This window comes from Alexandromys fortis, unplaced genomic scaffold, assembly GCF_014885135.2.
Source record: "Alexandromys fortis isolate MF-2015 unplaced genomic scaffold, M_Fortis_MF-2015_v1.1 scaffold_50, whole genome shotgun sequence".
Classification (NCBI taxonomy): domain Eukaryota; kingdom Metazoa; phylum Chordata; class Mammalia; order Rodentia; family Cricetidae; genus Alexandromys; species Alexandromys fortis.
The window spans coordinates 7339270-7356369 of NW_026067932.1; the positions used below are offsets into that span (position 1 = coordinate 7339270).

Genomic DNA, 17100 nt, shown 5'->3' on the forward strand with positions numbered 1-17100 from the left:
AATGGGGATGTTCTATCGGGAACTCACCAAGGCCAGCTGACCTGGGTCTGAAAAAGCCTGGGTTAAAACCGGTCTCACTGAACATAGCGGACAATGAGGACTACTGAGACCTCAAGAACAATGGCAATGGGTTTTTGATCCTACTGCACGTATTGGCTTTGTGGGAGCCTAGGCAGTTTGGATGCTCACCTTACTAGACCTGGATGGAGGAGGGTGGTCCTTGGACTTCCCACAGGGCAGAGAACCCTGATTGCTCTTTGGGCTGATGAGGGAGGAGGACTTGATTGGGGGAGGGGGAGGGAAAGGGGAGGCGGCGGTGGGGAAGAGACAGAAATCTTTAATAAATAAAAAAAAAAAGAAAAGAAACATTGAGAATTTAGGAAACATTGGGAGGGGATTCAAACTGAGGAGTCCCCAGAATTGTGGAGAAGCTGCTTGGCCTACAGACTAAAAAAGCTAAGTGTGGTCTGCAGAGGTCTCTGGCATGAAAAAAAAAAGTGGGGAGGAGCTCCTAAAATGAGGATAGCTCAGGCAGACATTGGATGCTTGGATACAGATGCAACCACAGCATAAATCGCAGGATACAGAAGTCCGGAAATTGAGTACCAGCACATCTGGCAGCCTCTGAGATCCAAAAATAAAGTCATTGTAGTATTTGTTTTCTAAGTTTTGGCTCCTTGTGCTCCACCCTTTTTTCTTTATGCTTTACTTTTATGAATATTTTTACTTTTATTGTACTTTCTAAACTTAGAGTTTACTTGGCATTACCTTTCATTGGATTTATCTTATGCTTGTCATAGGAACTAAAGCAACATGATACTAGCAGAAAAATGGATTTTGGATATTTATCTTTGCTTAGAGTGTTGGTTACAACATGTTATGGATAATGGTCTGAACAAAAAGCTAAACAACAGATATTAGATTCAGAGTTCTGTGGGACAAAGGCTTTACCCTGTAAAGATTTGTTTCTTGTACTTGGTTAATAAATGGTGATTGGTCAGTAGCCAGACAGGAAGTAGAGGCAGGGCAAGGAGAATTCTTGGAGAGGGAAGTGCAGTCTGCAGTAGTGATCCAGACACAGAGGAAGCAGGATGTGACTGCCAAATAAGGTTCCAAGCCACATGGCTAATATAGACAAGAATAATAAGTTATAAGAGTTAATAAGAAAAGCCTGAGCTAGTGGGCCAATCGGTTTATAACTAAATAAATAAAAATAAATGAATGTACCTTGATTCAAAGCCAGGGCAGGGGCATAAATAACAATTCCAGTATACAGAATCTAGTGGAGAGAGAAGGAAAACAATGAGTAATATGAAGTACATATGAGAATTATAAAATCGATTATGAATTGATTCTTTTCAATATATTTAATGTGTTTTTATAACATGAACATAAAATTGATTTTTTTTTCTTTTCTGTCTACAGTGTGGCTAAATATCACAAAATTTTTTTCTGAAGACCTTTTGTTAAAGTGTGGTAATTAGTAAAAGAAAAGATACATTTATTGATCCACCACCTTAAGCTTAAACTCAGTTTTCATAGGTTTAAAATACTTAACTACAAAGAAAAAATAATAGGTTAATATCTTAATTATAGGCCTTCAAATATTGCTGCTAATCACCATTTTCTTTTTCAGTGGTGGGGATGGAATCCAGAGCCTTCTGCAAACGCGATGAGCCGGCTACAGAGGAGCCACAAACCAACCATTTAAATGCTTTCTTTCAAAGTAAAAATTTTGAAAACTGCAGTTTTTAATTAAGACAGAAGTGTAAATTTGCACTAAAATTTATGAAACCTTTCAAACATGATAATCCATCATTTTACAGAATCACTTTCCACTCATATGTTAAACAAGTATGTATTGTTCTTGAGTGCAATGGTTATGAAAAATTTTGTTTCTCCAAATATCACTGCATTGCATTCTTCTACAGCGGCCAACTCCAAGTAAGCTTATGAAAACATAGCATATGTTAATTGGAATCTTAATTATTCTACATGGAACCTCTCCTTCAAAAAAGGATGTGCTAAAGCCCCCCTGTTTGGAAAAGAAGTGAGTTAGCTTCCACAGTCATTAGTCCATCCATGTTAAAGATCTGAAATGTGGCAGGCTGTCTTCCTAACAACTGTCCCTTCTTGTTCATGTAGGAATTCTTAACACGAACATAGAGACATAGAGAGAGGGTCTAGACCAGTGGTTCTCAACCTTTCTAATGTTTTGACCCTTTCATCTATCTCCTCCTGTTGTGGTGACCCCAATCATAAAATTTTTTTAGTTCATAACTGTAGTTTTCCGAGTTATGAGTCCTAATGTACATATCTGATATGCAGGCTGTCTGACATGCGACACTGCTCTAGACAGTTAATATATACAAGCAACATACCCTCCACCAAATCCCATAGCTACCTGCCTTCCACACTGCGAGAGCTAAGACCTCATGAAATGTATGAAGATAGAAAACAAAACCAAGATATAAGACGGGAAAGGGCGCTCTGTCTCACAGCTCTCTGGAGCAAATGCTTAAGCAGCCTTTGACCAGAGAAACACACATCATTGACCTCCTTTACTAAATCCAAGTTAAATGCTTGGCTGTGGAAGGAGACGGATGGAGACAAACGTGGTAGTGACCTACCGGAAGCATCAGCGCGGTGACGCACATCCGTACTATTTGGCAAGCTGTGGCTTCCCTGTTCCTGTTCATCAGCTTGTCTATATTTGCATATTCATGAATGACTAGACTGTGCGTGCCTCTTAAACTCTCTTCTAGAGCTCAGGATTCTCCTTTAGACTCACTGGACCGCTCCAATTGGGTCTAAGAGCTCAAGGTTTTTTTTTGTGTGTTTTTGTTGTTGTTGTTGTTTTGGTTTGGTTTGTTTTGGTTTTTTGTTTGTTTTTTCGAGGCAGGGTTTCTCTGTAGCTTTGGAGCCTATCCTGGAACTAGCTCTTGTAGACCAGGCTGGCCTCAAACTCACAGAGATCCACCTGCCTCTGCCTCCTTGAGTGCTGGGATTAAGGGTGTGCGCCACCACCGCCGGGCAAGCTCAAGAATGCTGATTTATTTATAAAGTATATATATATATTTGGTTTTTCGAGACAGGGTTTCTCTGTGGTTTTGGAGCCTGTTCTGGAACTAGCTCTTGTAGACTGGGCTGGTCTCGAACTCACAGAGATCCACCTGCCTCTGCCTCCCTAGTGCTGGGATTAAAGGCGTGCGCCACCACCGCCCGGCTTATAAAGTATATTTTTACACAAATTGTTCCCTAAAGTGTTCCTGTCAGAGTGTGTGTGTGTGTGTGATTCAATCAGCTGCAAAAGGACCGAGAAATCTACAACTTGTCTTCCTGATATGAGACTCACTCCTGTTAGGCAATGTAGCTCCTTCAAATCTTTCTGTCCCTTAAATAAGGTGCTCACTGTCAGTCTGGGCCAGGTGGGGAGGGCTACGAAGATATTTTCCTAAAACTCCATATCCATTCCTTGACCAAGGCAGTATTTGTTTTTCCAGGAAGTAATGTCTTCACTGAAACACGGCCTAGGGATCTCCAGGTTCCATTCTTAGTGATGCGAAGTGTGGTTTGGGTTTGTTTTTTCTTTTTCATTCCCTCCTATTGGAACCATCCCCATTTTATCTTCCATGTATTTCTCAAGCAAAGCTCACCCAGTGAGTGCCAAGGACAAAAATATTCTAGACGACATAGGGGAAGTAATGACGAGGTACTCACCGTCTGGACAATGAAGAGGACTGTCCCGCAGAGGCGGATGAACCGATTAAATCGAAGTTCCAAATACTGTTGCCAAAAATCGAAAAACAGGAGCGTGACTCTTCTAAACACATTTTGTATCGGCCCAGGAAACAAAGGGTGATATACTTAAAGGAACTTCGCACTTATTTGCATTCTCTGTTTTTGTTTCACTAAAATGACTTTTACTTACATAGGGCAAAACTGGTGCTTTAGACTATAGTTCAGTGACTTTTAATAGACATAAAGAGTTGCACTCAGTGCATGAAGACTCCCTCGTGATGCCCCTATCAGTCATCATCAGTTGGCTCTTCACCCCAGTTTGGCCTGGAAAAGTCGGAAAATTCCACAGAAATGGAATTACAGTCTAGCCTGGTGTTTTGTTTTGTTTTGTTTTGTTTTGTTTTCTCTAAAGAATATGCAATCTATAGTTTCTTCCTTCCTCTTAGCATTCCCGTTGATTGGATGGAGAAATCAAACCTCTTTCTACCTCAGGGTGGAAATCTACACCAGCTGCCCTGCCTTTTCCCAGGCAAGAGAAAGTCACATGACTCCAGTACAGCCAACCGCCTTCTCCTTCCCATGGACGCTGCTAAACTGCGAAAGGATTGGGTTGGCGCGGACTGATCCTGACCTTAAGGACTGAAAAAGCTGTGGAGGCTCTGTCATTTCCAGGAACTGTTCATTCAGCCTCTCATGTTGTTCTGTGAGCTGCCTTCAAACTCCTTCCTCTGCCAGCGTGGGCACACAAGCGCGTGCACGCGCGAGCAAGCGTGCAAGCCTGCGAACTTAAATCGCCTAGGTCAAGGTTTTTGTTGCTTTCTTTGTCTTGTTTTGTTCTGTCTCAGAGATAAGGTCTTACTGTACAGACCAGGCTGGTCTTGTTCTTTTGATCTCCTGCCCTTTGCACGTGATTTACGTGTATACGCTACCATCTCCGGGGCCACCAACTCTGGCTACCCAGGTCAGTTTGTTGGCTTGGGTTTTGCTTTTGGCTTTTGCAATTCAGTTTTACTATGATGCCCAGAGTGACCTCAAGTTTCCCACTTTTCTGTCTCAATCTCTTGAGTGTTAAGTCATCTTCTGTTGACTTAGTCAAGACCCTGCCACTTTTTCCAACTTTCCTTGATATCTACTATAGCTTATAATATGGTCTGTTTATTATAAATATAATAATAATTATAGTTAGAATCAAAATTTTGGAGCTGAAGGCCAAGGTACTATTTAACTTGAGTTTTATTAGCACAAATAGAAATCAAGTCTACCAGCCTTGCTGTCTAAAAGGGAGGAAGACAGAGAAGCACGCTGCGGAGGAGAAATTAGCATTAGCTCATCAGCAAATGGAAAGACCTATGGGTAGTTTTGCTCCATAGTCACAACCAACACGTCTGACGTACTTCCTGTGTACATTGGGAAGCAGGAACCAGGTTAGAGATGAGGACCAAGCTTGTAACCTAATCGCTGTCAGGGATGGGACACAGAAGCTTGGAAACTTTGATCCACCGAATCTGTGGATGTAACCACATTGATAAATTAATAATCTGACCACGAGTTTAAAATGCAGTCAGTATGTGGTGCATGGGCAGTAAGACCTTCAAAGGACAACTGGCGGGTGACAAACGTCCAATACAGGGCAAGGCATCTGCAGCAGAGTTTCAGCTCCAGACCAGTCCCGTGCCTGACTCAGGAGACTGAGGCCATCACACTCTCAAGCTCAGGTTCCTTGTGTTTAAAAGGAGGGCCATACGCGAAATTATTTCTCTTTTTTGTTTCTCAAGAGAACGTATCCAGTGATAGAAACAGATAAAGAGATGTAAACTGTTAAAGAGAAAGATGCGAAGATTAGTGGGCTCAAAGAGCCATGAACCTTGTGAATTATATGAAGATCATGGTAAGGTATTTTGGAAGACATTTTGGGGAGTGAAGTTTCTGGAAACTAGAAACAGACTGGTGTTATTTGTGAAGAATATTTTTAGTGAATCTGTAGTGCATGTGAGTGAGCATGAATAGACAGAGAAACCTTTTGCCTTTTCTAGGTCCGTGTGTGCAGTGGCTGGGACCACACACAGCTTAGGAGACTGTGTCAGAGAAAAGTGGGGCGAGCCGAACCAAATAGCTTGGAAGTTTTTACACTTAAAATTGTCCCCCAAATCAACTGACCGATATGTTTATGCTCACACAAAACCAACTGAAGACAGAACCAAGAAGCCATGGTCCTTTGCTAGATTTCAGAGGAAATAGATAGGAACCGGAAAAGAAACCCTGGTCCCATTGCAGTAGGCTTAGAGGACAGAGCTCACAAGCAAAACTACAGCATAAAAGATGCCTACAGTGGACAGAGAGCATCCCTCGTCCTTGGAACTCGGGATAACTTAGAGATGTGAAGGCTTCAGCTGATGTACATAAATAAAAGTAGAGCCTGGGTGATCCCGAAGACGCTAGTAATTAATTGCACTGGATCCCTGCAACAGGCTTGCTGTCAATCTGTGGGTCTGGACATTGTCAAACACCTGTCCGACCTATATCTTAACCGCAGCAATGGAGTAAAAATGCTTGTGTCCCACCAAGTTGGGCTATAGAAATGGAAACCTAGAGACGGTTCATATTTGAGCAAGAATATGAAGATGATCATTACTCATATGTTGGACAATGTATCTGCATAGATGTCCTCAACAGGACCACAAAGCATTCCCCCCAAGAAATCCTCTGCCTTGACTAGTTGGATTAACTGGTCCAGCAAGCTGCTCGACCTCCTTCTCTCTGACACCTGACACCCTAGCTGGACAGCAGCGCGCTGTGAAGTTCAAGGGTTCTTTATGACTCTTCCTCCGTTCTCCCTGAGCTGGCATAAACCCTGCTCGGGGTTATAACCAACTCATCGGAGCCTCCAGAGGCAGCCGGTAAGTGGCTTGGCATGGATCCTTATTCCTTCCCCCTCCCTCACTGGCTTAACTTGCTCTGAGGCTTTCCATCTGAAAAACATGGCTCTGAGCATACCCTTGCAAGAATTTGGTTGAGCGCTGAGTCAGATAATATGTGTTAAACATGCAGCCTGGTGCCCGGCATGAATTAAACATTCAGCAAACATTGGCGTTTTGCCACATGTAGCCAGAATCCTTGCTAACTTAGTTTCCGCCACTAGAAACAAAGGCGACGTCCCTTTCTGGTTGAGTTAATGTCACTGCTCTAAGGAGGCATGGGTCATGAGTTCTGAGAGCAGCGTTTTTGTGGCAGGGCTGGAGTCCTCTTGTCGGGTTATTCAAGCTCTTTTCTAGGTTTTGGAGTTGGTTAGCTACAGGTCAGAGCTCACAGACATCAGTGTTGGCAGAGGCCGCCTAGTAAGGCATGTGAGTGACAGAAGCCAGGCGTTCACACGCAGCATAGCACACCTGGAAGCGCCCCTGAGTGACAGAAGCCAGGTGGTAACACTTGTGAAGATGCTGGACACATGCACATCCTCACAGCCACTAAGAAATATGTTGTCATATAACTCATCACTGGTCATTTTCCATGTGCACTTTTTAAAGGCATGGATATAGGTAAGGACTTCTCTGCCACGAGAAAGTGGGGTGCAGGCATGAAAAACCTCAGTATAGGCATTAACAGAGCAAGAACAGTGACTATTGCTGGAAGCCCAGTAGCCATAGGAAATGTGGGCTCAATGCCATCAGCCTTCTGAGTTTTCAAAAGACATTTGAAATTTTATGTGACTGTTCCTCATCATTCGATTCTTAAATTAACATTTTTTATTAAACAAAACAACCAGGGCTTCTTATAAATGTTTTGAGAAACAAAACAAAGTCTGAGTTTGGCCTGGGACGGCCAGTTTGTCACTGCCCCTCACAGATAGAAATTCGCTTCTCTCCCACCTAGGGCGAAGACTAGGTTTCCATAAACACGGTGACCACAGTTAAGACAAGGCAGCCTGGGACATGCCAAGACCTGGATGACATCACTAGAACCCAGGCCATGGAGGCAGGGGCCCAGCACTAGATGAACCAGCCTCACTATGAAACCACCTTCCGATGACCCTGCGCTTCAGGGAAGCAGGTCACAAACTCCAGACCCGAGGGACCACTGAGCTGAGACACCTATGCCTCCGGCTGATGGTCTAGAGTCACAGGAACCTGTCTGTGAAGCCTGCCATCGGGGCCTGGGTGAAGGACAGCCCCTAAAGTGGCTGAGCTCTTTAGGGCACAGGCACACACACCTTCGACATCTCTTTAAGTAAAACCAAGCCAAAAGCTCTTCATCTTCGGAAAACCTTTTCCTGAGAGCAACTTGAAAAAGACAACCAGAGGAACGCCGCCACAGATGAAGTGTGGGTCTCCTCAACCTTTACGTAAAAAGGCAGCCGCGCTGTTTAAGAACTTTGATGCCACGTTTTTTTCTAATCATCTCAGGATAAACTCCGTCACAGTGATTACATTTGGTCCTGGTCCAGCATCTACTCTGGTCTGCGCTAGGCTCTGTTCTAAATGGAGCACCTTGCATCAGCTCACTTTTCTGCACGACCGGATGAGGCTGGTGGTACCATTTTCTTTTTGAGATGAAGATGTCAGTACAAAAGGTTAACTAAGTAATTGGCCCAAGGTCATTCGCAAGGAAGTGGTGGAATTTGGTCTCAGGGCAAACTCTGGAACAAGACCTACATCTTCAACACTTGGGTGGACAACTTTCTCCATCTTTCAGAGAACTAGCCTTTCCAACACACACACACACACACACCGTTTTAGGAAAGACTTTAGCAAGTACTTGTCCGTTCCACTCAGTGTGCTTTGGAACTGAGATCAGGAAACTCAGTTCCAAGGATTTATTTACCCCTCCCCCTTAGAAGACACAAGTCTCAATGGAGGGGTTGGGGGGTGGGAGGGGATGTCGAGGTCAGACACGCACCCACAAGGAGAGATTCCCATATGGCAGAAACTGTTTGTTCCCAGAAAACTCCTTCTGGAGCCTGAACATGCAATCAGGCCTCCCCACCACCACCTCTTACCTCATAGGTGCTGGTGATCCCCAGCCTATAGAACACGGGAAGGAAGACCTCCGCGCTGATGAGCACCACAAAAAAGTAGGTGATGGCAAAGATGCTGAAAATTGCCCCAAAACGATAGACCTCGGCGGGAGTGCCCAGGACAGTGACAGCGGACATGAAGCTGGCTGTCAGGGACAGAGCCACCGGCACCGCGGTCATACTGCGGCCACCCATCAGAAAGTCCTTGGAGGTCTGCTGGCCGCCCCCGGCGAAGGCATAGTAGATGCCGATGGCAGCCGAGATTAGCAGCATGCCTGCGAACACCACGTAGTCCCACACCACAAAGCTACCGATGTCCCGTGGCGCGTCCATGGCCCCCAGCGGCGACCTGAGCCGAGAGAGCACAGGGGTAGCCCCAGCCGCGCAGCAGGTCGCTCTCTTTAGCTGCTTTAGCCTGGGGCCGTGCTGGCTTCTTTCTCAAGCTGTTGCAGCCGGCGTCGTGGCGTCTCCAGGAGGACAGGTAAGTCCAACAGGTGTGGATCCTCGCGGAGGTGGGAGCCTAGCTACGCGCTGCCAATCACCCGGCGTGGGGCGGGGGTCCCCTGTCGCCAGCTGCACCCCTGGCAGTCCGGGACCGTGGAACGATTTCCTCCACGGCGCGCGCTGAGTGCCAGACCAGGGTGACCCAACTGCGATTGCCTGGGCACCAAGCGACTCTGGGGCGGGTGAGAACGGGAGCCTCCCGCCGCGTCCAGCGAATCCACAGCTCGCGCTCGGCGGAACTTTTATTGACAGCAGCGGCGGCGACGCACCATTTAAACGGGCAGGAGATGGGTGTGTGGTGTGTGTGTGGGGGGGGTGTAGATCGAAGGGCACTTGTCACGCCTTTAGTTCACAGTTCAGGTCCTTGCTTGGAGGTGTGTATCTGGAGTTTGAGGCTCATCATCACTTGACAGATTAATAGGTGATGGGAGAGACGACTCTGGGAACTGAGATCACAGTGGTTAGTCAGGTGAGCAATTATAAAGGAGCCGAAGAAGGCTGTGCTGATGGGAGCTTGCGTTTTTCACTGGACAACCCTTTCTTTCTTTCTTTCTTTCTTTCTTTCTTTCTTTCTTTCTTCCTTCCTTCCTTCCTTCCTTCCTTCCTTCCTTCTCAATTCATTTTTATTGAGCTCTACATTTTTCTCTGCTCCCTTCCCTGCCTCTCCCCTCCCCTTCAACCCTCTCCCAAGGTCCCCATGGTCCCAGTTTACTCAGGAGATCTTCGACAACCATTTCTGATCCCTTCTGGTCTGTCTGATCCCTGCGATAGCCTGCCGTAGTGACAGCTGTTATCCTCGGTCTAGCGGGACTTAGGATTTTAAAAAAACAAACAACAACAACAAAAACAGATGACTGGTGCCTTCTGCAGTAGTGAGTGTGATTCTTACAATTATTCTTCTGATAGGAATTGTCTCCGTTTTTCTAAGAAGGGAAACTGCTTCGGGGAGGTGAAGTCCACAGTCTTGGAGGCACAGGGCTGTATGTAGTTCTAGCACTCGGGAGGTAGAAGCAGGAAGACCAGAAGTTCAAGGTCATCCTCAGCCGTTCAGCAAGAACTACTTGAGACCCTGCTGAGAGAGAAAGGGGGACAGTGGTGGTGAAGGGGGAGGAAGAGGTAGAAAGGAGAAGAGGAAAGGGTAGGAGAGCTGGTGAGTCGCTTATCCGGGGGAATGGTGGCCATGAAGACTCCTAGCCCAACTCATATGGTAAAGGTAGACACAAATGTTACACTTAAATGGATCCACTTAAAATATCTTTAATGCTTTTTTTTAAAGACATCCATTTTTATTTTATGTGTATGGGTGTCTTGCCATCTTGTGTGTCTTTGAATCATGTGCCTGCAGTGCCAGTGGAGGCCAGAAGGGGGCGACAGATTCCCTGGAATTACAATATTGAACCAGCGGATGGGCGCTGAGAATCGGTTCCAGGTCCTCTGGAAGAGCAGCCAGTGCTCTTAACCAATGAACCATCTCTCTAGACTCTGTAAAGATCATTTCTAACACCACTCAAGACATGTTCTAAGTATCTTACCTTGAAATATTACCGCCCACACGTGCCACATTTATGAAATAATAAGATTCTCTGGGCTTCCTTCTATAATATCCTCTCCAGCCTTCTCACAGTTCCAAACTGTCCTGGCTCATTTTCATGCATCTTTATGGCTTTTCAGTTGATGTGTAGGGAGCAGTCAGCAAACACCTTCAGCCCAGCCCACCGTAAAGAGAGCATTGCCAGATTGTTTTTTAATCAGCGGGTATCATGTAGATATCATTGGCAGAGGAAACACAAGCTAAAGCCAAGCAACCGGTCGTGTAAAGGAGATGTGGGATGTACCTCTAACTATCGTGTGTGCACCTCACACTGTGAATGCAGCACGGACAGAAATCCTCCTAGGCAATGAATCTGTTTCTGAAAATGCAAAATATGAGACAAGGTGTTTAAGTGAAACGCCTCTCTTTGACACCTAGAGTTAAGTACAGGACTTCCGGCTGCCTGTGAGCAATGTATCGCTGAAGCCGCATGGAGGCAGACTACATTTGTAAACCCAGAAACTTTCCATCCTATTACTCCCTAAAAGACCCTGCTTCTATGTCTTAGTTTCCTTTATTCAAAATAATTAGCAATATTTTTATTTTTATCTCCTAGTGTGTGTGTGCGTGTGCATGCATGTGTGTGTGCATTTGTGCATGTGTGTGCACGTGCATGCGTGTGTGTACATGTATTTGTGCATGTGTGTGTGCATGTGCATGCATGTGTGTGTACGTGTATTTGTGCATGTGTTTGTGCATGTGTGTGTGTGTGGTCCTGCACATGCCACAGCATACCTGTGGAGGTCAGAGGACAACCTGTTTGGTTCTCCTCTTCCACCGCGTGGGCTCCAGGAGTTGAACTCTGACCATTAAACTTGGTAGCAAGAGCCTTTACTTGCTGACCCATATTCCCGGCCTCTGAGAGATAATGATTCTTATCTCACGGCTGTAGAGGGTTAAATGAAATGACACACGAATGAAGCCCTTGCCATGGTTGAGTGCTGACCCTGGGTAAATGTTTACTTGCTTCCCAGTTTAGTGAGAATGGAGTGGTAAAAGCTATAGTTTAGCAGGTCTACCTTTAAATATATGCATTTTCCCTCGTTACCTCCCCTTGCTTATGACATTTACACAGCGCTGCGGGCTGTGTATAAGCTGCACTCTGCCCTTCCACACATCTTGGGTGTCCCAATACAAGGCATCAAACAATGCCGTCAAGAAGAGTGTATGAGCGGTCTGTTTCTGGCCTTTAGACGCAGGGGTCATTGTTCTCTTCACGCCATCTCTCGCTTCAGAAATTCGCAAGAGTTGTCCATCTTCTTCTGACATTTCTTAATGGAGAGCTGGGGTCAACCCGATCTTTGTTTCCTCATAAACGGCTGGTCTTCTGGCTGGAGGGTCAATGCTGTATTCCCAACCTTCCAGCAGTCTCCAGAGTGGCACATTCTCCGCTTCTACCAAAGTGATCCCTTCAGTGTCAACAACAGTGGCTTTTTTAGGTGTAAATGCCAGAGGCTGGAGAGAGAGCTTCGCAGTGAAGGACACTTGCTCTTCCTGCAGAAAACCAGAGTTTGGTTCCCCACACCCATGGCAGGTGGCTCACAACCGTAGACAGAGACTGCTCATTTGTTTCCCGGCTGCCCAGACCCGAACAAACCACACAGAAACTATGTTCATTACAGCACTGTTGGGCCAATGATTCAGGCATACTTCTAGCTAGCTCTTACATCTTGAATTAACCCATTTCTATTAATCTATGTATCGGCACAAGGCTGTGGCTTACTGGTGAGGATCTGGTGTCTGTCTCCTCCGGCAACTATATGGTATCTCTTTGACTCCGCCTACTTTCTCTCTATATCTCTGTTCAGATTTCTGTCTGACTTTACCAAATCCCTAGCTGAAACAGCTTCTTTAATAACCAATGGTTAGTTTAGTTAAATATGGTCCCAGCTCGGTGTGATGGTACAAGACTGTATTCTCAGTGATTAGAAGGCTAAGGTAAGAGGCTAAGGTATAACCAGAGGGCTATAGACTGAGTTCTAAGGCAACCCAGGTTATAAAGGAAACCCATTTCAAACAGCAGCAGCAAATGGTGGCCTCTAGAAATTTAGCATGACCTGGCCTCTGACAAGACATCTTCAGCTTGCTTTCCTATTTACAGGAAAGCCTCGCTGTCTTCCTTGCCGGACTTGGGATATCCAAGCTTGCCTGTCCCCGGGGTGCTTGCACTGGTTTCCCTCTCTGGAACCCACACCCCCACTTTGCACATGAGTCTGTTGAAACATCAGCTCTTCCAGGAAGCCTTTCCTGGGAGCTCCATCACCACCTCTGTTTGCTTATCTTGCTTCCTTATGTGCATCCTGGGGTTGGGTTTCTTTGTCTTGCGTGTGGTCTGCTTGCTGTCTTTCACTACCATAGAAAGTCCTGAAGTCAGGGACTTCTATCTGTTTGTCCACCACTCTGCTTCCTGGGTCTAGAACAACCTGGCATGAGGTAAGCAGGCTTTCTTAAACCTTCTTAATAAATGGATGGAATTCATAGAAAGGAATTCATAGAAAGGCCTCTGAAATAGGCTGGTTTTGTAGCACTTAAAGCTGAGGCCTCTCAGCATTAGTGTCCCCCCTCCCCTGGGAACCAAGGACCTAACAACTACACATGCGTGTACTGGAATGTTGGGGATTTTCCATCTCCCTGTGTCCTTGTGGATGTTCTCCAGATATTATTGAACTCAGTTATTGAAACTGGGGCAAGATAACCCTTAGATTATTGACTCAGTTCCTTGGCCTTGATCAGGGGATATTGATTTAGTTCCTCATATACGATTAGGATGACTCACAGATGCTCCCCCTTACCCTGCCTGATCTAGCAACCACTCTCTCATCTTGGCTCAGACCAATTATTGCTAATAGCCATTTAAATCAGCCAATCCTAATAGTTGGAAAACAACCCCCTGTTTTCCCCCCCCCCCTTGCTTCTGTGGCTTTTTACTTTAAAAGTAGCCTGTACCAGCTATTTGGGGTCTTTCTGGTTTCTCAAATGCTGAAAGACCCTGTCGTAACAGAATTATTAAAATCCTCATGCTTTTATGTCAACTGTGGTGTGAGAGTGGTCTCTTGGTGTGACTCCTCCTCAGTGATTGGACTCCAGGGTCTAACAGTTTCATCCTGGTTTTTCAGTGTTTCCATAGAAATTTTGAAGGTAAAAATTAGGAAAACCACATCAGAAAGCACCTATTATTTTGAAGCTGTATTTCAGACTTAAAGTTTTCTTTTCTTTACCAGTATGTTTTTCTTAGTTGCTAGTGACAGAAACAAACAAACAGCTTTTGGCAAGAAAAAAAGTTATAGTTAAAGATTTTTCCTCTCTTTTTTTAACTTTTTTTTTTCTGAAACAGGTTTGCCAGGCAGCTCAGACTGGCTTCAAATTCACAATCCTCCTGTCTCAGCCTTATGAGCATTGGGATTTCAGCTTGGACCATCATGCCTGGCTTTCAGCTGCTTTCCTTAAGACTGTTAGAACAGGAGTGTCCCCTGGATCTGATGAGGCTAGCTCAGACAAACTCCAAAGCCATTCTTCAGGCTTGTTTTGTCCCTTCTTGTCCCACCAACGGCCTTTTCTCCACACCGGCACAGCTCATGTGTAAAATGCCAAAAACCAGTTCTCAGAAGGATAACGGGCATCTTTGAATTCGAGTTCTCAGTCTCTTGCAGAGAGAATTCAATGTGTACAGTTCACGCCACATGTCCTCGGACCTCTGACAATATAAATGATGTCAGATGTCAGATTGCAGCTGTCCGGGTGAAGGAGGGGATGAGTTGTCTCTGTAGGAGGGTATTTTCCCCACCTACACACCTGCAGCCTCATTGTCTTCCCGACTGTGCCTGGGATATCCTCTTATGAATCATCTCTGCCTTCTTATCTCCTCTTTTAAGAGCTGCTAAGCTGCATGGGGAAGACCACTGCTTGCTAATCTTGGCAAACCCCAGACACCAGCGTTACGTGTTGCGTGAGGAAGCGTGTCGCCGCTCTCATGCTACTTCAGGATGCCTCTTGGCCCTGAGAAGATGTTCAAAGATTTCTAAGTGCAGACGTTGGAAATCTCAACGGACCATCATTGGACAATGAATGAAGGTGGCATACTCAGCCAGGCAGGTGACAGTGGCGCACACCTTTAATCCCGGCACCCAGGAGGCAGAGGTAGGCTGCGACCCAGAGAATCAGACTCACTGTTTTCTGGGATCCTCCAACGAACATTTACACATCCAAGAGATTACACTTCTGATGATCCCGTTTCCATTTCCCTGATGATGGTGTGTAAGATGTGCCCTGCCCCTCTCTGTCCTCACCCCCTACTCCCTTTTTTTCCTGATTATTTTTTTCTCTTCCACTTACCACACCCTGCCTTCCCACTATTCGCTTCTGCTCCAAATAAGAGCTGCAACACAAGCAGATAAAATTATTTACACCTGACTCAAGCATACGGGCGTTCTTCACATTTGAGAAGACTGATTTAGAGTCCCTGAGCCTAGGCAGCGTTTGAGCAAATTCAACGTAAGCTATGACACATCCTCTTATCATTCTGAATGTGGTGTGTGTCACCTTCATTGATCAGCTCCTCTGTGGTTTTCAAGGAAGCAATTATCACATGGCCTTATTGTTCATTTCTTTTTGCATTAAATATCTAATTAAACATACACTGAGTATCATGTGACTGCTTTGTGAGCATATTTGTAAGTCCTATGGTGGCTGCCTATGAAATAATTGCCTGACTTAAGATGTTAGCATAAACGGGTATCAATTTGGGGGCTTGAGGGGAAAAACATTATTTCCATTGAAATGTATTGTAAGTTCATTTCAACCTTTAAGAATTCTTCTACAGGGGCTTTTATATGTCAGAGAATATAATTCCTTGCTTGTTTCTTAACTCTACTCCAGCAGAAGGCCAGTTCTGTAAGGAGAGTGACATTGTGTTATCTAGAATAGTACTCAAAACACTGGAAGTACAGCTCAGAGATAGGGGCCCTGCATAGCATACATAAGGCCCTGGGTTCAACCTCAGGAACCAAAAAAAAAGTAGGGGAGAAAAAGAACAATGTTTGCTTCCAGTAGGCACTCAATAAATAACTATTTGAAAACCATTAAAAATTATCTCCATTTGCCAATCAGATAACATTGTTCTGTTTTGGAGAAACCAACAAAGATTGGTTTTAAAAATAAATATTGGAAGGAATTATATAAATACAAGAGTTATTAATTATGAGTTATACTTACTCATTCTGATTGTTTTGGGGGGGTTGTTTGTTGTTTTTTGATGAAAAATCAGCTTTTAGAATTAAAAAATTGTTGCTGTTATCTAACTAAAATCAAAAATAAATGTTCATTGAAGCCCACAACTTGGAATCCGGTACCAGCTGCTGTATGACTTTTAGGTAGGTCTGTGCATCTGGGGGTTTCAGTTTTCCCTCTTTGGTAAATGGCAGGCGTGAGGCTTCCCAGCTCCAGAGTTCTGGTCCTCCTCTGCTGGAGTCAGCCATGCCAAGCCTTTTCTATTTCTCAGTGATGGCTAGACATAGCATCATCTCAATCGGCAGGACTGTTTTCATGCCTGGCCATCTTTAGGATGGTTCTTATCTTTACAGCACAGTTTCTCTTGCAGTCAAGAAGGGAGCTCAGCGTCCTAGTGATGGTGGTGAGACCTGTTCTCAGGATCCCATTCTGTCAGGACTGAGAGGACCTGTCCAGAAGCCCTGCCCCTGACTGACAGGAAGAGACACACCCCAGTGTGTTGGGGCTCCTGCTTTTCTGGTTTGGGTGGGGTGCTGACTTCTCTTTGATTTCTTTATTATCTGACTCTCATTTCCCCCAGAAACAACCTCAGGAAGGGGACGCCGGCTTTTGGTGATCATCTGGATGAAGAATCTATAGAGTCAGAAGGACCGACCTGTGAGCCCTGTGTGCCTTCTGCAGAACCACCTCTAATTTGTTGTGTCCTGACTCTATGGTCAGATGAAGAAGTTGGGGAGGGAGGGACTCAGAGAGTCTCACCACGTAAGTCATTTTTCATGTCACAAAGCGTCAGTCTCTCAGTTTCAAAATCTCAAAATCTCTAGCCACACGAAACAATGTCTTCCCTTCAACTTGCGACACTACAAGTCCTGATTTGGTGACAGAGGTACCACACCTTTGTGCCTACCGCCAATCGTTTCCCAAAAGTCTTTCAGGGAGAGGCAGGTATAACCATCCTGTGCCAACTGAGATCGCAGAATGCAGCAGCTTGTTCCACAAAATCAGCAAATGCTTCAGCTTCTTTTTA

At 45.2% G+C, this 17100-nt stretch overlaps 1 protein-coding gene across 1 annotated transcript in view; it reads right to left on the reverse strand.

Moving 5' to 3' along the window:
* Slc5a8 (solute carrier family 5 member 8) overlaps positions 1-9085 on the reverse strand; it is a 28662-nt gene extending 19577 nt beyond the window's left edge. The window contains exons 1-3 of the mRNA XM_050145822.1: positions 8735-9085; positions 3721-3786; positions 1228-1279 (exon numbers count right to left, since the gene is read on the reverse strand). Of these exons, the coding sequence (XP_050001779.1) occupies positions 1228-1279; positions 3721-3786; positions 8735-9085 (469 nt within the window). The remainder of the gene's footprint in view (positions 1-1227; positions 1280-3720; positions 3787-8734) is intronic.
* Between the last annotated feature and the right edge of the window lie 8015 nt (positions 9086-17100).